Source organism: Drosophila kikkawai, chromosome 3L, assembly GCF_030179895.1.
Source record: "Drosophila kikkawai strain 14028-0561.14 chromosome 3L, DkikHiC1v2, whole genome shotgun sequence".
Lineage (NCBI taxonomy): Eukaryota > Metazoa > Arthropoda > Insecta > Diptera > Drosophilidae > Drosophila > Drosophila kikkawai.
In genome coordinates, this window is record NC_091730.1 from 23,150,073 (window position 1) to 23,170,002 (window position 19,930).

General features: G+C 47.1%; 5 protein-coding genes across 8 annotated transcripts in view; 3 read left to right on the forward strand and 2 right to left on the reverse strand.

Annotated features, from left to right (window-relative positions):
• Window positions 1–6,355, forward strand: part of dally (division abnormally delayed protein) — a 67,407-nt gene extending 61,052 nt beyond the window's left edge. The window contains exons 3-9 of one of the 2 annotated variants that reach the window (XM_041775434.2): window positions 1,918–2,041; window positions 2,117–2,593; window positions 2,717–2,906; window positions 3,508–3,683; window positions 4,238–4,442; window positions 4,508–4,649; window positions 5,665–6,355. In XM_041775434.2, the coding sequence (XP_041631368.1) occupies window positions 1,918–2,041; window positions 2,117–2,593; window positions 2,717–2,906; window positions 3,508–3,683; window positions 4,238–4,442; window positions 4,508–4,649; window positions 5,665–5,816 (1,466 nt within the window). In that variant the 3' untranslated portion in view covers window positions 5,817–6,355. The remainder of the gene's footprint in view (window positions 1–1,917; window positions 2,042–2,116; window positions 2,594–2,716; window positions 2,907–3,507; window positions 3,684–4,237; window positions 4,443–4,507; window positions 4,650–5,664) is intronic. The other variant, XM_017170832.3, reaches the window with a different exon arrangement.
• Window positions 3,703–4,188, reverse strand: LOC108077504 (uncharacterized). The gene is made up of 2 exons (XM_017170833.3): window positions 4,007–4,188; window positions 3,703–3,931 (listed from the first exon to the last, which is right to left on the reverse strand). The coding sequence occupies exons 1-2, from the start codon at window positions 4,088–4,090 to the stop codon at window positions 3,803–3,805; spliced, it is 213 nt and encodes a 70-aa protein (XP_017026322.1). The 5' UTR covers window positions 4,091–4,188; the 3' UTR covers window positions 3,703–3,802.
• Window positions 6,356–9,499: 3,144 nt separating the features above from the next.
• Window positions 9,500–11,054, forward strand: LOC108077492 (ovarian-specific serine/threonine-protein kinase Lok-like). Its single transcript, XM_017170816.3, has 2 exons — window positions 9,500–9,708; window positions 9,808–11,054. The coding sequence occupies exons 1-2, from the start codon at window positions 9,624–9,626 to the stop codon at window positions 10,914–10,916; spliced, it is 1,194 nt and encodes a 397-aa protein (XP_017026305.1). The 5' UTR covers window positions 9,500–9,623; the 3' UTR covers window positions 10,917–11,054.
• A 303-nt stretch (window positions 11,055–11,357) lies between these two features.
• Window positions 11,358–17,053, forward strand: Tbc1d8-9 (TBC1 domain family member 8/9). Of its 3 annotated transcripts, XM_017170884.2 has the most exons (11): window positions 11,358–11,656; window positions 12,143–12,309; window positions 12,754–13,012; window positions 13,078–13,639; window positions 13,697–13,845; window positions 13,904–15,296; window positions 15,373–15,590; window positions 15,643–15,878; window positions 15,984–16,331; window positions 16,387–16,481; window positions 16,546–17,053. In XM_017170884.2, exons 1-11 carry the CDS (start codon window positions 11,613–11,615, stop codon window positions 16,843–16,845), a joined length of 3,771 nt encoding a protein of 1,256 aa, XP_017026373.1. In that variant the 5' UTR covers window positions 11,358–11,612; the 3' UTR covers window positions 16,846–17,053. The 3 variants fall into 3 exon arrangements, with proteins under 3 accessions (XP_017026373.1, XP_017026372.1, XP_070142241.1); XM_017170883.2 differs by having other exon boundaries at window positions 15,643–16,331; XM_070286140.1 differs by having other exon boundaries at window positions 15,643–16,331; window positions 16,549–17,053.
• Window positions 16,965–19,804, reverse strand: Tsr1 (Tsr1 ribosome assembly factor). The gene is made up of 4 exons (XM_017170885.3): window positions 19,599–19,804; window positions 17,965–19,532; window positions 17,633–17,899; window positions 16,965–17,578 (listed from the first exon to the last, which is right to left on the reverse strand). Exons 1-4 carry the CDS (start codon window positions 19,702–19,704, stop codon window positions 17,066–17,068), a joined length of 2,454 nt encoding a protein of 817 aa, XP_017026374.1. The 5' UTR covers window positions 19,705–19,804; the 3' UTR covers window positions 16,965–17,065.
• Between the last annotated feature and the right edge of the window lie 126 nt (window positions 19,805–19,930).

Below are 19,930 nucleotides of genomic sequence, written 5' to 3' on the forward strand. Positions count from 1 at the left end.
TCACACATCTCTGTGTGAGAACGAATATATATCCGCGCATCAACACGTTCGACGCGGCGTGTCAATAATTAAATGTTTCCGCCAGTCGACGGCTCCATTTAAACTATGCCACGTCAATGAGTTTAGCGACAGGATGTGTGAGCTCCCCGAACTTCCCGACCCTGTATCCGTATCTCGGTATTTGTATCTGTATCTGTTGGGTTTGAGTTGTGAACGCGTTAAATCAATTGGCGGGCTTTGTTTATCGATTTATCGCATCCTGCGCAATTGTCAGCCACAGCCGAGCCATTATTAGACCCTCTATTAAAACGCGGGCATAGCATTAAAAAGAGTTCTTACCCGAGAATTATCACACTTGCAAAGCATATCATTAGAAAGTCATTTGCGCTGGTAATTTTATGTTATTTTCCCTGAGAAAATTTATTGCAAACTATAATTGACAGATGTTAAACCCTTTGTTGATTTCAAAAACTAACGAGCCGAGGGACACTCTGAGGGTTATTTTTTCGATACCGAAAATCGTTAGTTTCGCTAATTAAAAAGGGTAAACTCTGCCCGCCACAGATGACGCATCAAAGGCCATTAGCCGATGGAGCGGACTCCGAACCGAAGCCGCAACTGACACATCCAAGTGGCTCCCTAGCCCCGGCCCAAGCCAAGCCCAAAAAGCACACAGACACAAAGTCGCATTCAAACGCTGAGAACGGAAATGCTCCAACATCAACATCAAAATCAAAATGAGCCGCAGCGTAGAACCCACAGAAAACAAAAACCAAAAACAAAAAAAGGGGAAACAAAGCTGAAAATGTGTGTTCTGTGTGTTCTTTTGTTGCCAATTAACAGAAAGATTGACACTTTCGTTTGAAAGCGATATACAAGACAGCGTATTGCAATTTAGAATTTGTCAGAGGACCCAAAAATATACAAATAAAAAAAGCATGGGGGGCTGGGTGAGAAATCACACGCCGATTTGACAGTTTCTCAATGCTATCTCCATATATCAGATATATACAGAACGAGAGCCGACGACCTCGGGCATTTGTAATCTGCGATAATGACAGGCTGCCAGAGGAGTGTATCTGCATCGGTATTTGTAGCTGTATCTGTATCTGTATCTTTAGCCGTGTGTTTCGATAGCCAATCTGTGTATCCAAATCAATTCGCACAACTGCCGCTGACACCTTGACAGATAACATTGTGTCACATTAGGTTTTTCTTTCGCTCAGCCGTGTGATTAGTGTCTGAATATTAAGAGAATTTATCAACTTGCTCCGCCTGATTCGCCAATTGAGTGACGGATTATAGATAGTATCTGATAGCTGGTAATTAAATACGAGAGACTACTACTCAGCAGAACACAGGAAAATATGAATATGCATATAAATAAGACAATATTCAAAATTCCTCTTAGATTAAATTAATAAAGCTAACAGTTATGGAATCTTATCATAAAGAGATTAAGGTGAAAGCTAAAATTACAAGCTATGTAAATATAATCAATTACAATCCTATTATATTAATAATATTAAAACAAACAAAATATATAAATATATGTACACAGAATACTTGTTAATTATTACTTTCCTCTCAGTTGAATTCCAAACACTCTGTTCCATAAATTTATTCATATTTGCCTTCGTCAGAACACAGGCATGGCCATATTAAATTGTATTTCATTAACTAAAAGCTTACCCAGAGAGGGAGATAGAGAGCAAAGCCAACAACTATTTTTTTTTCAGTTCGTGATGGGCGGAAATCCCAGCCAGGCCATTAGGGCAGAAGTTTCGCGAGTCCCGGCTGGGGAAAACTTCGGCAGCAAAGTGATTAAATTTCGCTAGGAATAACAATAACAATAGGACCACAATACCTTTGGCCCAACTATAATGGATACCCTTTTCCCTCTTCTTCTTGCGGCAGGTCACGTCATGGAATTGGCCCAGCAGTCGGAGAACAATACGCAGTCGGTCTTCGCGACGATCTACTACCGCATGGTGCCCCGCGTCCGCCAGATGATTGGCCATTTGTACACTGAAATCATGAAGTGAGTGGCACGAAGCTTTACTCTTATTAATTTTTTTATAATTATTTTTATGTACTAAATAATAACCCTCTCTAGCCACATGAATTACGCCTCGAACTACACGAACAGCAACGACCAGTTGGGCAGACGTAGCATCGGGGGCGTCAGCAGTGTCCAGACCCACCTGGAGGAGGCGGTGCATCGCTTCTTTGTCCAGCTGTTCCCTGTGGCCTACCACCAGATGGTGCATCTGAACAATGACAAGTTGGGCGAGTTGCATGAGGACTACATCAACTGCCTACAGCACAACTACGACGAGCTGCGCCCCTTCAAGGACATACCGCAACAGCTGCAGGCCAGCCTCGGCAAGAGCGTCCACATGTCCAACGTCTTCATGAACGCCCTGATCCAGGCGGCCGAGGTCCTCTCCGAGGCAGACGGCCTCTATGGCGAGCAGCTCACGAACTCCTGCAAGCTGCACCTCCTCAAGATGTACTACTGCCCCAACTGCAACGGACACCACCCCCCGCCGGAGGCTAAGCTTTGCGACGGATACTGCAAGAACGTGATGCGGTGAGTTTCGGTTGAAGACTTTCTTTAAACATTAAATAAAGTAAAATTTATATTGTTAATTTTATATTAAAATAAATATTAAAAAGTAATAAAATTATGTAAACATTCGTTTAATCTCCGCAGTGGCTGCTCGGCGGAGTACGCTGGCCTGCTGGACAGTCCCTGGTCGAGTGTCGTGGATGCCCTCAACAACCTGGTGACCACCCACATTCTCTCGGACAACGGCATCATTAACGTCATCAAGCAGCTGCAATCGAAGCTCTCGGATGCAATAATGGCAGCCATGCACAATGACTCCGAGTTGGAGCAAAAGGTAAGTGGACCCATCGAAACCATTATTAACAGAAGTTCGACAGCTATTGTTTATATGTTCTTTATTATTGGTTCTTTACAAACTCCTAAATTATATAAGCAACTTAAAATGTTCACTAAAAAGCCATTTCTCAGGATATCTTTAATGGAAATTCACAGCCATCTCTTTCGAACTCGCTTTTTTGTCTGTCGACCATCAGATGATACGATCGATTTCATTTACTTGCGTCCCAAGGACACGTTCGCTTAATGGTTTAATTGCCACTTAATTTATGAACATTTTAAGTGAATTTAATGAATCGGAATTCAGTTCCGGCCTTCAAGTCAAAGTCCGAGTCCGATCGCTGCAGCAGAAGCCTCGAAAAAGTATCTGAGGCATTCCGAGAGCTTGTTCAACGTGGACATGGCATCCGCATAATTATTGTCTGTGGCTGGGAATGTAAAATGCTAAATTAGAGTGGGGAGTGGGACCTCTCCAGCCCCCTGAGAGTTGCAATTTACATGCAGGTGTGAGGACACACGTGCTGGTTGCATGAACGGCGGTGATTAGTCGTTGGAAGTGGCCCTCACTCTAAGTAACCTATCTCTATCTCCATTTCCAGGTGAAGAAGACATGTGGATCGCCCAGTCTGACGCCCTATGCCACCGGAGAGCCGGATGCTAAGCCTCTGGCGCACAAGAACGCTATCAAGTACGCCACGCCCCCGGATCCGGGCATGGTCCGCTTCCTGTCCACCATCGACCAGAGCAAGGAGTTCTACACGAACATCGTGGACAAGTGAGTAACCAGCAGACAATGACACGAACTATATAGCTTTATTCTATATATTAAGTTACACTGACCGACCGACCCATGATTTGTGTTGAAAAATTAACATTTTAAGATGATAATTCCAGTTAGGATTTCTTGGGGTTCCGGATTATATCGATCACATCCTTCAGCAGGCAGAAATACAGCGGTGTACCGATGGCAATGAAAAAAATCAAGTTGGCAAGAAATCCGTTCTTCACCGGCAACCGGCAGCCCTGAAAGTAGTTTTAATAATTTATTAAATCATATAATAATCCTGGAAAGTCAGGTTCCATATATACTATACTTACTTGCCGCGTATCTGGAGATAACGGACGGGCCAAGCAAAAGTCGTGGGCCAATTTATGGATGTACAGGACCAGCTCCTTGAACATTTTGCTCCGATTTCTTGATTTGTGGATCCGGATGTTTATATGTAGTTGTATATTTTTGTTCAGTTGACAATTCCAGAGGGAAATACAAATTTTGAATGAGTAGAAAACACCAGCTTACCAAATTCCCTTCCTTCGTACACTTTACAGCTTCTGCGACGAGCACCACTCCCGTGAGGATCACTCCTGCTGGACAGGCGATCGCTTCGGGGAGTACAACCAGCTGCTGATCAACCCGGGCATGGACACCCAGCGGTACAATCCGGAGGTGCCCTTCAACTCCATGACCCAGGCTAGCCAGCTGAACGAGCTGGTAGACAAGCTGATCAAGATCCGCCAGAGCATTGGAGCAGCGGTAGGATTCAGCAGATTCTAATTTAATTTGTGTATTAATTACTAATAATTATATTTTATATTTAGCAGACACCCTCAAACAGCATACAGTCGCACGATATTCAAAGCGACATGGGCCACGAGGGATCTGGGGGAGGCGAGGGCCAGATCGGCGACGATGAGGAGGAGTACGGTGGCGCCCATGGCTCCGGCGATGGTTCAGGCGACGGTAAGCTGGTTTTTTTAACATAAATGTAGATTTATTCTACGAAACCTACAAAGATCAGAAAGAGATCAAATACATTATATCGAATAAGATGCGCTACGCCACATGACAGCTCTATGCTCAATCCAGGCTCCATTAAAGCCAGAGAGAGCGAAAAGTATGTGCGTTACGCATCTTATTATTTATATTATCTTGTTATTATACCCTTGCAGGGTATTATAATTTCAGTCAGAAGTTTGCAACGCAGTGAAGGAGACCTTTCCGACCCTATAAAGTATATATATTCTTGATCAGCATCAACAGCCGAGTCGATCTAGCCATGTCCGTCTGTCCGTCTGTCCGTCTGTCCGTCCGTCTGTCCGTCCGTCTGTCCGTTTCTACGCAAACTAGTCTCTCAGTTTTAAAGCTATCTGAATGAAACTTTGCATATAGTCTTCTATATACTCTCACTGCTATATATGTCGGAACGGGCCGGATCGGACGACTATATCATATAGCTCCCAAACAAATGATCGATAAATTTTTAGAAAAAAAATTATAACTTTGCTGTTTATCAACATTTTTGCACAATTTTTTTGATATGGTCATTTTATATTATTTCTGAATTTTTGTAAAAGTTTCATGAAAATCGGACGACTATATCATATAGCTGCCATAGGAACGATCGGGAAATTAATAGAAAAAACATTATAACTTCGTTGTTTTTCAACCTATTTTTATCTACTCTGAGATATAAGCTTATTTTATTAGTTCAGAATTTTGGTATAAATTTTATGAAAATCGGACAACTATATAATATAGCTGCCATATAAACCGATCGGTAGATGTAGAGAAAATGGAAAACTGGGAATGTAAAACTGTAACTGTCAAACTCTAAACAATAAGTATAGGTAAAATTTAATGAAATAATATCTGCAAGGGTATACAAACTTCGGCGTGCCGAAGTTAGCTTCCTTTCTTGTTTTTTCTTTGGTTTCTTTTGACACAAAACCCTTATTAAATTTCTCATCCTTTATAGGCCCCGACGTTACCTTCAATGGCAGCCCGCCAATCACCGAACAGGAGCCACGCGACAACGGCAAGGCCAGTGGGTCCAACCCACTGGCGGCCACCACGGCGACGTGGATGCTCCTCACTCTAGTCACAATGCTCCTCAGTAGTTGTAGTTAAGGATGCTGCCCCCAGGGTCGAGGGATGTAGTAAACACACACACAGGACCCCGCTGCGAGGGCGAATGCGATAGCGACAGCGAGGGGAGGCCGGAAGCCTCGAGAGAAACAGCAGATGCACAAGAATCGAGTTAAATCATTAATTAATAACTATTATCATTATTATTATTATTATTTGTGTAATTCTTAAGTTGTTACAAGTAATTTATTAGGCCCTAAGCGCATTCATCTCTAGCAATCGACTAACAACTTACACACCAGAAGCGAAAGCGAACCCACTTTCCCTTCTAGCTTTTCCAAATTCAGAGCTCATCGAATTTCCATGCCGAGTCCAACTAGACTTATGTGCCATATAGATGTGTTGGGCTCTGCGTACACAAAACCAGAGAGTAATTGCGAAATACACAACTAGACGAAGTTAGGCTCAAACTCAGCAGAACCCCGTCGTCCTCCCATAGCATAGCAAAGAGTGTGCGAGCAGTTTGTTCAGATAAATGTTAATATATATAACAGTACCGTACGTAAAGCTCAATGTTCAAAGCAAGTTGTTCCTTTTCGGTGTTCGAGTAATTAGGCGAGTAAGCTCTGGGTAAACAGAAAGTTAGAAGCTATGGCACCACATTCAATGGATTCAACGGTTCTCTCGACGCGATCCAATCACCAATATTATACGAATAATACGTACAACGGATATGTAGATCTGTTAGCTATAGATCAGTGGATGTTAAAACTATACGAACTGAGCGAACGAACGATCCATTGGGAAATCGAAACGAAATGCATACGAATGGAATTTAGTTGAGGAAACGCACTTTATGGAAAAACTAGAAGACTTACAGCTTTATACGCAAAACAGAAACAGAAACAGAAACGGAAACGGAAGACGATGAAATCTATTGATATATACGTATATTATATGTAGCATTATTTAAATTATATATATGAACAAAGAGAGAAGACCTGGAGGTAATGTCATTCAATGCATTCAGCTAATTAGAGTTTATGGAAGTTCAACGAGTTTGCATGCGAAAATTTACAAGAAAAACTGCGGGAGTTCAGCGCACAATTTCGCAATTCGCAATCTGCAATTCGAAATCGAAACTATTGTTGCAATCTAACGGATACTTTACAGTGGGCAGAGCGCTGCTTAATCAAATCCAGAGAGCAGCGCTGGCGACACTCTAAAACACAAACAAATATATAGTTTATACACAAATGAATATGAAATATGCATTGATACGGCGATAAGAATGAAATCTATATATATACATATATACATAAATGAATTAACTAATTAAATCGTAATTATATGCTAGTGCGTAAACTGTAACGATTAGCCCGTAAAAAAGTGTAAAAAGCAAGCAGTTGACCGAGAACAGCAAATTTAGTTAGTAGCAAATTAACAAAGGAGACGCCAACGACCGCCGCACACTTTCCTGTATATATCGCTATACTTATTGGGCCGATCGGACCGGATCGTAGCTGGGCAGGTGTGTGTGCACGCGGGTGGCGAACTATGTATAATTATTATTTGTACTATTATTATTTAACTATTGCATGTGATTAATAATATTTAAGTTAAACGTAAAGCGCAGCATATTAAATTGTAACTTATGTATACCGCAAACAAAAACAACAACAGCAGCAATGTGCGGGGGGAAATCATCATTGTAAATCTATTCGGAGATAACCAATGCGAGAAATCAGCAAGAATTGCACTAAAAATAAATGTACTACTTTTAGATGCCTAAAAACCAATAAATAATTATGTAACAAGAACAAGCGAGTCCAGCAAGTTTATTGAGCCAGAGAGAGAGAGCGCGCGACGCAATAATACTATGAGTAATTGAGTGTAACGGCCGCAAAAACCGTAAACTTTTGTAAATTTCATTTAAAACCTGAATAAACGTCAATATTTGAAATTCAAAACTATCGCGCCCTTTTGTTTTGGCTTTAGCTGAGCGAGGTGGCAACGTTGGCCAGCGGATGTTTATGGCGACAGAGTTACCAGACTTTTCGTGCATACGCGACCAGCGTTGCCAGACAGTGCGCTTATTAGAGTTCCGGCGTGTTAGTGTGCCCAGAAGCCGCGACCATAGAAATCTGACAGATACCAGGATTCCAAATTTGTAATCAAAACAAGAAAGGAAGCTAACTTCGACACGCCGAAGTTTGTATACCCTTGCAGATATTATTTCATTAAATTTTACCTATACTTATTGTTTAGAGTTTGACAGTTACAGTTTTACATTCCCAGTTTTACATTTTCTCTACATCTACCGATCGGTTTATATGGCAGCTATATGATATAGTTGTCCGATTTTCATAAAATGTATACCAAAATTCTGAACTAATAAAATAAGCTTATATCTCAGAGTAGATAAAAAATAGGTTGAAAAACAACGAAGTTATAATGTTTTTTCTATTAATTTCCCGATCGTTCCTATGGCAGCTATATGATATATTCGTTCCGATTGAAATATTATAAAAAGGCCATATCTAAAAAATGGTGCAAAAATGTTGAAAAACATCGAAGTTATAATTTTTTTTCTAAAAATTTATCGATCATTTGTATGGGAGCTATATGATATAGTCGTCCGATCCGGCCCGTTGCGACATATATAGCAGTGAGAGTATATAGAAGACTATATGCAAAGTTTCATTCAGATAACTTTAAAACTGAGGGACTAGTTTGCGTAGAAACAGACAGACGGACGGACGGACGGACATGGCTTGATCGACTCGGCTGTTGATGCTGATCAAGAATATATCGACGCATTTCCGCGAAAATATCGTATGTCGCTTTTTTTCGAAATTGAGATTTTAATGCAAAATTGTTAGGCACCTAATGTCTCACCACCCTGTGAAATATTATAACTGAAAGCCCTATAGTTCCGATAAAAATTAAGTTTCAATTTTGTCTTTTCTATAGTGCTTCCTAAATCAGAAAAAAGCTTCTCCTGTAAAATTGGATTTTTCGACCTAAGATACTTTCGCGGAAATGCGTCGATATATACTTTATAGGGTCGGAAATGTCTCCTTCCCTGCGTTGCAAACTTCTGACTGAAATTATAATACCCTGCAAGGGTATAAAAAGTTCACTTTGTTACCTTATAAAACAGAGCACTGACCATGAACCTGACGAGACGACGCCTGCGGAGGATAACTATTCGGGAGCTGCCCACCCGACGACTGTAACAATTTAAAATTAAATTTATATTCGACACCTCTGTTTAAGATTATGTTAAATAATATGAAGATAGAGAATACGTTGTAAGCAGCAAAACTTAAATAAAAACCAAAATTAAAAAAAAAAAAAACAAACCTTATAAAAAGGCGAATTTGTGCCTCGTTTCGCTGCTGAACGGGTGGCGGTGCGGTGTAAATTTACTATCATGACATTAAATTTTTACTAGGTCAGCCATTGAATCCAAAATGATCTATTTTCAGGATTCCTAAACGAGCACAAATTATAATTAAAAATAATAAATTAAGGACTTTGTACTTTAGTTTGTTCGAGTTTACATACGTTTAAAATTTGTTTAATTACCTCGATTTCGATTGTTTATATCGATGTATCGTATAATTAAAAACCAATTACTCGATTATTAAATCGATTTTGGAAAATATGAAAATAATCGATAGTATATCGATTGCTCTTCAGCTTTTTGCGCGAATAAAGTTCAATTATTTTTAATTCGTGGAAAAATATTGCATAGTAAAACAGAAACTGTGCGTAGGTGTATTGGTGGCTCCAATAACAAGCAACGTTTTTGGGGAATATTCGCTGAAGTACAGAATATCCAGCATGGAAACCAAAAATCAAGCATGCCGGCAGAAAATTGCCTGGGCCAGATTGTGCTGCAAAAACATAACCTCTTTTGAAGCTCTGGGTAAGAGCTTGAAATATCGTAAATTTGTCCTTTTAGATACAGTGTTTAGTCCCAGCCCCAAACTAATACTAGTTGATTTTCTTTTACGTTTTATTTTAGACCTAATCAACGAGGAGTTCTCCGTAGGACGTGCCTGGGAGAGTTCTTTGGTCCTCACCCTTAGGGAGCTGCCCGAGCGCATCCTGAAAGTCATTTCCAAAGTCCACTTTATTATCAAACGAGCCAACAGCGATCCGTCCTGCCCTATTTACATACAGGATGTCTCACAGAACGGCACCTTTGTGAATAACGAAAAAATTGGCCGCAACAAGGAGCACGTGTTGAAAGATGGCGACGCTATTTCCTTTTCCCAAAACACAGACAACTTGCTGGTGTTCGTGGATCTCAGACTTCCGGTGGAGTTAACTAAACGATATAATGAAATTCGCAAACTCGGTTCCGGGGCCTGTGGACTGGTGCGCCTTGTCAGTGATACTAGCACTGGCCAGCAGTTCGCTATGAAGATTGTGAAAAAAAGGGTGTCGGCGACTGCACGCTCCATAGACCCAGTGCTAAAGGAGGTCGAGATCATGAGAATTCTATCGCATCCGTGTGTAGTTCGTTTGCACGATGTCCATGACAGACCGGAGGCCATTTATATGCTGCTGGAGGTTGTGGCGGGCGGTGATCTCTGCAAACGGATCCAAATCAAGGACTATCTCAGCGAGGAGATAGCTAAGCTGTACTTTTACCAAATCTGTCATGCCGTTAAGTATATTCATGACTGCGGCATAATCCACCGCGACCTTAAGCTGGAAAATGTCTTGCTGGCGACCAATGACGAGGAGACCCTGCTGAAGGTCTGCGACTTTGGTCTGAGTACGTTTATGCAGATAAACCTTCCAGACGAACCTCCTGTTGTCGCCCAACTGGTTTGCACACCGAAAGCGGATATCTGGAGCTTGGGAGTGTTACTCTTCTGCTGCCTGAGCGGAACGTGGCCTTTCTCTTCCAACGAAGGCCTTACCTTGGGCGATTCCATATTAAGTGGAAAGTTCGCCTTTAATGCACCGCAATGGAAGAATGTCTCGCAGGCCGCGAAGCTTCTGATTACCGAAATCTTCAATGTGGATCCAAAAAAACGTCCATCAATCGACTACATTCTGCAGTGCACCTGGCTAAAGGACGCGCCAATGCAGCAGAAAGCTAAGAAGCTAATGAAGCTCTGAAGCGTGAAAAGCTAGAAGGAATAAGTATGTGGTACGCCCTAAGCGTTCGAGAGGCATTTGAAAACATTTTTATTTTCAACTTTAGTTCCATCTTATCTGCTCTGTCATCCGTATTTCTGTATAAAAAGATACATTACCAATGTATAAGAAGTAAATAAATCTTAATTTAATTAGTAAAGCATGGTAATTGTTAAAATGCACTTGTCAGTGGCTCGGAAATGTCGGATGGAGGTAACGCGGAAAACGCTGTCACGGCTTAAAGCCCTGTTTTATTCATTTTGTTCCTGCTGGTGTAATCAGACCACCTGTCGCTACCTGAGCCGAAAAATATGCAAGTTACGGGGAAGTCCCCCCATTGGGGCCGATTAAGTGTGACCAGATACCGGGGTGTCAGGCAATGTGAATGCGTTTCGCCATTCTGACCGGAAAGGCAGGCGGGCACACCGCGCAGACCAACAACAAAGACTGCCCCAAAGACAACAATTGCGAAAAGCAAAACACGGTTTTTACGATTTATTGCTGTTCAGGGCAATGCTCGAAAGCAAATCTAGCCGACGACCAGATACGCGTACTTTCGGCCATTGGCAGGTGTTTTTCCGACGGCCGGCTGGAAAATCAATTCTTGGAATTGCCAAGAACCAGCTCTAAAACAAAGATACATTTTGTTATCTTTTTGCTACCGACGACCCGACTAGGATGTGGATTCAGCCGAAGGAACTGCTCCTGCCCTCGGCATTCTGGTGAGTGATTGGCCCAAAGCAGGGCACAAACTTCTGGAGGCCGAAAACCTGCCCGCAAGTGCAGGCACGGGTGCGTGTGTGTGTGTGTGCTGGCATGTGTATATGCATTGTTCTGTGTTCATGGAAGGTGTCTCACGGACAGAGATAATCGCGAACTGCACTTCACACCAGGAGCTGCGGATCGCGCAAGGGGGCCACGCATGAACAGCGTAGTTGTGCTCGGTTTGGTTCTCTATTGTTGATAACTAATTGAGGCAGAGTTCACGACTCAAGAACAAATAAAAACACAGCTGCTGCTGCTGCTGCTGCGGGAGCAGCTTGAAAATTGACTTTCAACTGTTTCCTGCTGCGTAGAAAAAGTCCCCCACACTAGCACACACACACACACACACACTCGCGTGCGCACATGCACCGCCCCAAAAGAATTGCCATGCAACGTGGATCCGCTCCCAATCCCAACCCGATCCCTTGCTCTTCTCTTCGCAGGATTGCCGAGATGCACTCGCGATACTTTGTCCTGCAGAAGCGGCGCAGCCACGGCGAGTCACGCGGCTTCGGGTCCATTCTGGTGGGCACCTACGACAGTATGATGAACACCAAGCCGCCGCCGTACCGCATCCTCCATCAGACGCCCTCGTCGGAGGTGTCTTACGGTAGGTTCGAACCCCCATTGTGCGGCTTATCGGTTTCATTTGGAGGGGCGGCAGGCTGGGCGGGTCTTTGGCCAGCAATCTCTGTGGCCGTGAATCATCGCGAGTGGGTTGCTCTGAGTTTTCATGGGAGTTCGTCAATATTTCTTTCATCTCTGCATCGCTTACGTAAACTCACAGCGCTTCAGATTACTAAGCAGGGGTCTGGCTGGTTTCTTTTGTGATTTAATTGAGGGAACAATAAGGGAGGCGAAGCCGGGATTGGGGAACATAACCTAGAAATACTCTAGCAATAAGTACTTGTGGGGAAACAAGCTGTGGAAAAGTGCTATTGATCAGAACATTTTATACCCTTGTAGGGTATTATAATTTTTGTCAAAAGTTTGCAGTGGAGAGAAGGAGACAGCGAATCCAGAATAAATATTTTAAATCCCTTATACACCCTAGAAATCGCCATTGGCATCACCCAGGATGAGATAGTCAAGGACTGGGAATGGCTGCAGGCCAATCTGTTCAAAGTGCTGGACGAAATGGAAAACGAGGACGAGGTGACCAACTTCACCATATGCAAAATCCAATCGCTCTACACGCAGAACAACCAAGATAGCACCGGTGAATCCGCCGACGTCAAGGTGATGACCTCCCAGTTCAGGCAGATTTTTAAAATGCCGGAGGAGGAGCAGCTGGTTAACTCCTACTCGGCCACGTAAGAACGGCTAAGCCAACTTGTGCCCGTAGAAAGAGTTTCTAACAATTGCAATTATCCTACAGCTATGTGAAGAACAAGATCCCGCGTCAGGGACAGCTGTACATTTCGATGAACCACGTCTGCTTCTACTCGTACATGCTGGGGCAGGAGATAAAGCGCATCATACGCTGCGCTGAGCTCGAGGACATCAGCCGCAATGCCAACACCATTTATCTGAAGACCACCAACAACATGACCTACAACTTTACAATGCTCTTCAATGCCAGGGAGGCGCATCTCCTGATCGAGCAGCTCAACAAAATGGCCATAAAGCAGTTGATCCATGACCCTGACAGCCCTGTCGTCGACCACGATCCCTCCAACTTTGCCCGGCTGGGTAACAAGGTGTCCAAGAAGCCCGTGCTGCTGCGGGACTTGACGGCTCGCCAGAAGTCCGAGGAGTTCCGCATCCACTTCCGGCTGCCGCAGTCGGAGATAATCGATGGAAAGATCAAGGCGAATATCTGGACGCCCTACTCGAAGCGATTCAATGCCGGCTACATCTACCTGTCCCCGAACTTCTTCTGCTTTCGCAGCGACGTCAAGGATTTGGTCAGTGTGGTTATTCCCATGAAGACCATTAAGGTGGGTTTTTGAATCGCCATCCTCGACCTTCTTTTACAACTTTATGTTTTGTTGCAGAGCGTGGAGAAGAAGGACGACGGCCAGCAAAGGTTCGACAATCAAATTGTTATCATTACATCGGAGAACGTGCCTTTCATGTTTGCCCAGATCGTGGACAGGGATGTGCTGATCTCCAAGATCACAGATCTGCTGGCCCGCATTCACATGTAAGTTTCAAGCACAGGTACCTTGGTGTCCATGAAATTAATGAACATTTCCACACAGTCCTGTGAGTCGGGAGCGCGCCAAGTACGACATTTCGTGGAGCAAGCAGACGGCCCTGATGAACACCTTCAAGACGCAGTTCAGCGCGGACATCGTGCGCAAGCAGGAGGAGAAGATGGTGCGCTGGGAGGCGCACTTCCGGGACTTTGGACGCGGCATCGGCATGTTCCGCACCACGGATGTGATCAACCTGATTGTGGAGGGCATTCCCGACCAGCTGCGCCAGGAGATCTGGCTGATCTTCTCGGGCGCCATTCATGACAAGGAAATGAATCCGGGTCTCTACGAGGATCTTGTGGAGAAGGCGGCCTGCATCAAGAACTGCTTTGCCCACGACGAGATCGATCGCGACCTGCCGCGCTCGCTGCCCGAGCATCCGGCATTCCAAAGCACAGACGGCATCGGCGCCCTCCGACGAGTCCTGCAGGCCTACGCTCTGAGAAATCCCCAGGTGGGCTACTGTCAGGCCATGAACATTGTGTCGTCGGTGTTCCTGCTCTTCTGCGACGAGGAGAACGCCTTCTGGATGCTGGCCAGCCTGTGCGAGAATCTGTTGCCGGACTACTACAAGGACAAGGTGGTGGGTGCCCAGATTGACCAGGGCGTACTCAACGAGCTGGTGGAGACCCACCTGCCCGACCTGCACGGCCACCTGGAGAAGCTGGGCGTGATCAAGATGATCTCCATTTCCTGGTTCCTCACCATCTTCATGAGCGTGATCAGCTACGAGAGCTCGCTGCACATTCTCGACTGCTTCTTCTACGAGGGCGCCAAGATCATCTTCATGATCTCCCTCCAGATCATCGAGTGGAACCGGGACAAACTGCTGCGGTGTCAGGACGATGGCGAGGCCATGCTGGTGCTGCAGCACTACCTGGAGGGAATCTACAATCCGGAGTACCAGGTTCCACCCACCAATGACAAGCGCAAAATGGAGCGCACCCAGACCCAGACCGTGCAGACGCTCATCCACGAGGCGTACACCAAGTTCGGCGAGGAGCTGACTCATCAGCGCATCGACGAACTGCGCAACAAGCACCGTCGGCTGACCATGCGGCAGTTCGATATTGACAACGAGAAAACCATTGTGAAGGCCTACGTCCAGAACCCGTACTTCAACCGCAGCGAGCTGCACATGCTGCTCACCATCATTCGGGAGGAGAAGCACGCTCTGAAGTCGTTGCAGCAGCAGCAACAGAAGGCCCAGTGCCCGCTGTCGGAGATGCCGCAGCTGCTGCCGCAGTCGCCCAGCAGGGCGGCCCAGGATGCGGCCGCCTCTATTGGCAGATACGAGGCTTACTGCGTCAACTTTGAGGTGTTCCACACGCTTTTCACGGAGCTCACACCCTGGCGCAAGTGCGTCAGTGTGGACATTGGCGAAAAGCTTTTCAGGGTGAGCCTTATCCTAGAGATGCCCACCAAGCACAGCTTGCCAATAACTTAATTATTAATTTCATTTTTCAAATCAGCTCACGGATAAGAAGGGCACTGGTAACCTTGACATTGGTCAGCTCATCAACGCCCTGGGCCTGGTCTGCTCCGCCAAGAGCATGGAGAAGCTGAAGCTGCTCTTTGTCCTGCATTTGCCGCCATTGCTTTCCAAGGCAGAGATTGAACGGTCGCGACGGCCACGTCCGCGCACCAAAGACGATGCCGAGGAGGCCTTTGAGGCGGAAGATTTCTTTGAGTAAGTCGAAGATCTTAGTTACTATCCATCTTTATTGATCCCTGTTCTGCAGTAACGACGCCTCGGAGTCGATGGAGGCCTTGCCCTCGCCCTCGGATCACAACTTTGACGCCGACGACTTTGCCCTGGTCAGTGCCACACAGCACCTGCATAATCTGGCTGGAATCTCGGGCAATACGTTCATGGACTTGTCGCGCACCACGCCCAATCTCTCGCTGAACTCAAACGCCTCCTCGTTGCTGCAGCGCAACTCGACATTCTACGTGGACCTGCCGGCGGCACTCCAGGGTACTGCAACATCAACAGATGCTGGGCGGGACGATGAGGGGCCCCTGCGAGGGCTTCGCCAGCAGGGACGTTACGAATCGATTGACACATTTTCGGATATTTCAGATCTGGGAGCGGCCCGCATGACGCCGCCGGGAGCGGGAGCGGATGCGGCAGCCGGTGCAGCCTCGGCTGCGGCCGCCGCCGATCCACTGCTCTTGAATGTCGAGACTATATCGAATTTCTCACAGATCAGCGACCTGGTCGCTGCCACGCGACTGGAGCGCGCCGACTCGAATGCCACGGACTCGCGCAGTCTGGGCAGCCTCGGCTACCTGCTCGACCAGCCCGATGAGGGGGCGTCCGGCTCGCAGCACAGCATTCCGCACATGCGTAAGGAGAATTTCCAGCTGCTGTGGCGCAGCATCATAGAAATCATGGGTCTGGTGCAGGACGAGGAGATGCAAAGAGCCTGTAAGTGCAGACCGTTTCACAGCTGGGAAGCTTCTAAATTGTGCTTTGTTTCTAGACGAGAACCTCCTGGAGCTGGGAAACAGCAACATCAAGAAGGAGCCCAGCCTGGAGAGCTTCACCCAACTGAATATGGGGGGCAGTGGAGACGAGGTAAGAGTTAGACTAGAAGACTCGACTAGAAACGAAGTAGCCAATCACATTTGCATTTCCACAGCAGCCGGATAGCAATGGTAATCCCACCACACCCGCAGCGGAGCCCAGCAGCACCACCCGTCTCTTTGTGGCCCTCGAGGAGGAGCTGCGTCAGGCGGCTGGCGGAAAGGCCAGGACCGAGAGCAGCAGCAGCAGCAGCACAAACATCTCCGAGTCCTGGCACATATCCATCAGCCAGTTCATTGCCACGGTCCTGAATGTGAACAGCATCGTCCGAGGCTTCCAGGCGCCCACCCAGATCAGCGAGCAGATCGAGCAGCTGCAGAAGAAGCGGCGCAAGTGCTTGTCCACCAACTACTGAACACCCGCAGTCCCCGATTCCCCTACCCCCCTCCTAGCCACAAATCTGTATTAGCCATATATGAGAGCCCGACCTTGATCCTGGATCCTTGTGCAATGCGGCTGGCTTTTAATCGTATCCACGTTTTATGTATGTATATTGTATTGCCTCTGCAGTAAGTTAAGACAATTGTTTGTGAATATAATTCTATTATTCCTATTATACATTACTCCCATACGAGCTACATGTCCATGGCCACCTGCTGATCCTCACTTCTCCTGTTCGCCGCCGCATGCTGGCGCTCGTGCTCTGCGGTTCGCACCAGGCACTCCTCGTACGTCCACTTGGGGAAGACTCGCTTGTACAGGTACATGAAGGCCGTGTCGTAGGACCGCAGCTGGCCGTCGAAGTAGCACTTCATGTGGCCGTGGGTGCCGAGCGACTCCTTGATGTGTCCCAGCCGTCCGCACTTTGTCCTTAGCTTCACCGGCCTGAAGTACTCCACGTCCTCCTTGTAGAAGAACATGTACCTGATCGTCGCCGACTTGCGATTGATGCGCATGGGGTGGCCGCTGAGGACCACGCGCTTGAGAACAATGCGATCGGGATTGCAGGAAAGCAGCCGTCCGCGGGCCACCAGAGCCAGCGTGGAGTCGGGATTAACCTTGAAGGCAAGCACAGCCGCCGGAGGGAACTGAATGGGGGCGTAGAACGTGGCGCAAACCGTCTCGTACGGGCGGAAGTAGCGTTCGAACTGGCCGGGAGATTTCCATTAACACTGATCAACATGAAGAGTCAATATGCTCACCTTGTGCTTGTCTCCGTTGGTGTGCTGGCTGTAGATGGGGTTCACCACGAAGCGACGATAGCCGCACTGGATAATTAGCTGCTCCTTGGACTTCAGAGGCACCTCGGAGTCCGGCATTCGCTGCAGGACGACGTTCATTATGCACATCTGGTGCTCATGCGGCAGCATTCCGTACACAATGATGTTGTCCGTGAGTTGGGCGGACCTAAAGGCGTTCCATCGGCTCTCCGGCACATTAATCACATGGAGCGTGACATAAAAGCCGGGCTAAAAAGGAGATATATAACAATATAGCGAGAAAGTGGGGGGCAGAGAAGCCGGTTTAGCCTTACCAGCACACCCTCGAACTCCTTGGCCTCGGCCAGAATCCTCCGCTTGGTGCGGTCAAAGTTCTGGAACTGATAGATGCGCGCATAATCGGCGGGCAGATTCTCCTTGGCATCCCAAGGCGACGTCCTGAACGACTCCAGGCCGCGGTACTTCTGGAACCTCTCATGGGCGGGCACGTCCAGGGGAGTGTCGATCTCATCCGGCCACAGCTGATCTGTTCGCGCCTGCTGCAGCTTCTGCAGTGTCTCCCGCTCCTCCTGGAAGTCCATCTGGTTGTCGTACTTTTCGTCGTTGATGGCCGCCTCCGATGCGACGGACACACTGTCCAGGTACTCCTCAGTATCGGAATCCCGCTTCTCGTACTCGTCCTCGAAGGATTTGTTGTCGCAGGACATGAAGTCCTCGTCATCTTCGTCGCCTTCGTCGTCGTCATCCGAGTCCTCGCTCATGTCATCGTCCCCCTTGCTGTCCGGATCTTCCACCTCCTCGACATCGGGTATCCAGGCCGCCTGATACTCGCTGTAGCCCTTGGGCACACGCTTCACCAGCTTCATCTTCTTGGTTTCCTGCTGCGAGGCAGCGATCTCCTCCTCCGTGGGCCACGTCTGCTCCGCGTCCATGGGGTCGGGTATGTTCTCGCTCTGCAGCGAGGTGCGCTTCAGGGGGTCGCTGCGATCCAAGAGCCGCACCTCTGCATTCTCGCCGTCGCGAGATTTGTCCAGTTTGTATGGATCTGGCGGCGCCACCACCTGACCCAGCTGGAAGTCACCCAGGCCGGGAATGTGCACCAAGCCGTTCACATTTAGGGATTGTCCGCGAAGGAATCCCGTGACCTCCAGGGTTCCGAGATCCTCGCTGGGGTCAGAGTTTGCCTTGAACTCAACGACGTCGCCAAAGAGATGCGGCCGGTTGGCCACGTTGTGCAGAATGCGCTTCTTCTGCCCGCCAATGCGACGCATCACCGTCAGACCCTCGGTGGCCGTGTCGAGCTGCATCACCTTCTCCTCGGGCAGCAGCTTGGAGATGAACTTCTGCGCCGCCTGCTTGGCTGCGGGTCTACGCTTGGGGTTGATAGACTCCAGATCCATAAGTGCCACCACAGGCGTGGGAATTCCCTGCGCAGACATCATGTTGAAGATGCGCTGGCCCCAGCGATCAAAGACCTCGTCCTCGCCAAAGGCGGCAGAGGTCAGGAGCAGGGTGGTATCACACACCTTGAGGTAGTCCAGGGCAATCAGCTCGTTGCCCCGACCCGCAGGTGGCGTAACGAAGGCGAAGCGCTGCTTGAACCGGGGAAGATTCATGTAAACGATGCCGCTCGGAGAGTTCTCCACCACCAGTTCGCTGTCGCAGCTCTCGAGGATGGCCAGCGCTGACTTGGGGTCGATCTGTTCGTGCATGGGCAGCAGGCAGACGAGGAAGGGAGCCGTGTTCTGGCCACCGAGCTTCCTCTTCTGCTCCAGAACCTCCTCCCGCTTGTTCCTGCGCAGCTGGTTCATCTGGTTGCGGCGCTGCTCCTTGCGCTGTTGCTGCTTGTGCTTGTGAGACACCGCCTGGAGTCCCACCTTGCCTGGAAGCGGAGGATGAACGGAGTTAAAAAAGATTCTTGTCTTGGAAATCTCCAAGAATATCTTACCCTTCATGGCATTATCAATGGCTCCCTTGGAGCGGTGACGCCCTGTTTTGTGGGCCTTGTTTGTTTGCTTCAGCGGCCCGGGCCGGTGAAAAGCGTGATCGGCCATGCTTGCAGGTGTTTTAACCGACGAAATATCCTATTAATTTGCGTTATATTTTTTGTTTTCGCTCGAGCACATGTTCCGCGCCAGTGTGACCTGATGAAAATTTAGCTCTCACCCTAAAAAATCCACACCTGATATTCGAACCTCATCTAATATTCGAACCACACCACACAAGAATAACAGTATTTCCCTCACCCCTAATATTCCAGTTGAAATCTAGTATTTCTTC

Coding starts and splice junctions, on each gene's coding strand:
- LOC108077504 (XM_017170833.3), bottom strand. CDS start 4,090: ATGTTCAAGGAGCTGGTCCTGTACATCCATAAATTGGCCCACGACTTT. Junction 3,932..4,006: donor TATCTCCAGATACGCGGCAA/GTAAGTATAGTA, acceptor AACTACTTTCAG/GGCTGCCGGTTGCCGGTGAA.
- LOC108077492 (XM_017170816.3), top strand. CDS start 9,624: ATGGAAACCAAAAATCAAGCATGCCGGCAGAAAATTGCCTGGGCCAGA. Junction 9,709..9,807: donor AACCTCTTTTGAAGCTCTGG/GTAAGAGCTTGA, acceptor GTTTTATTTTAG/ACCTAATCAACGAGGAGTTC.
- Tbc1d8-9 (XM_017170883.2), top strand. CDS start 11,613: ATGTGGATTCAGCCGAAGGAACTGCTCCTGCCCTCGGCATTCTG. Junction 13,013..13,077: donor GTTAACTCCTACTCGGCCAC/GTAAGAACGGCT, acceptor ATTATCCTACAG/CTATGTGAAGAACAAGATCC. Junction 13,640..13,696: donor TTCCCATGAAGACCATTAAG/GTGGGTTTTTGA, acceptor GTTTTGTTGCAG/AGCGTGGAGAAGAAGGACGA.
- Tsr1 (XM_017170885.3), bottom strand. CDS start 19,704: ATGGCCGATCACGCTTTTCACCGGCCCGGGCCGCTGAAGCAAACAAAC. Junction 19,533..19,598: donor CATTGATAATGCCATGAAGG/GTAAGATATTCT, acceptor CTCCGCTTCCAG/GCAAGGTGGGACTCCAGGCG. Junction 17,900..17,964: donor AGGAGTTCGAGGGTGTGCTG/GTAAGGCTAAAC, acceptor TCTCCTTTTTAG/CCCGGCTTTTATGTCACGCT.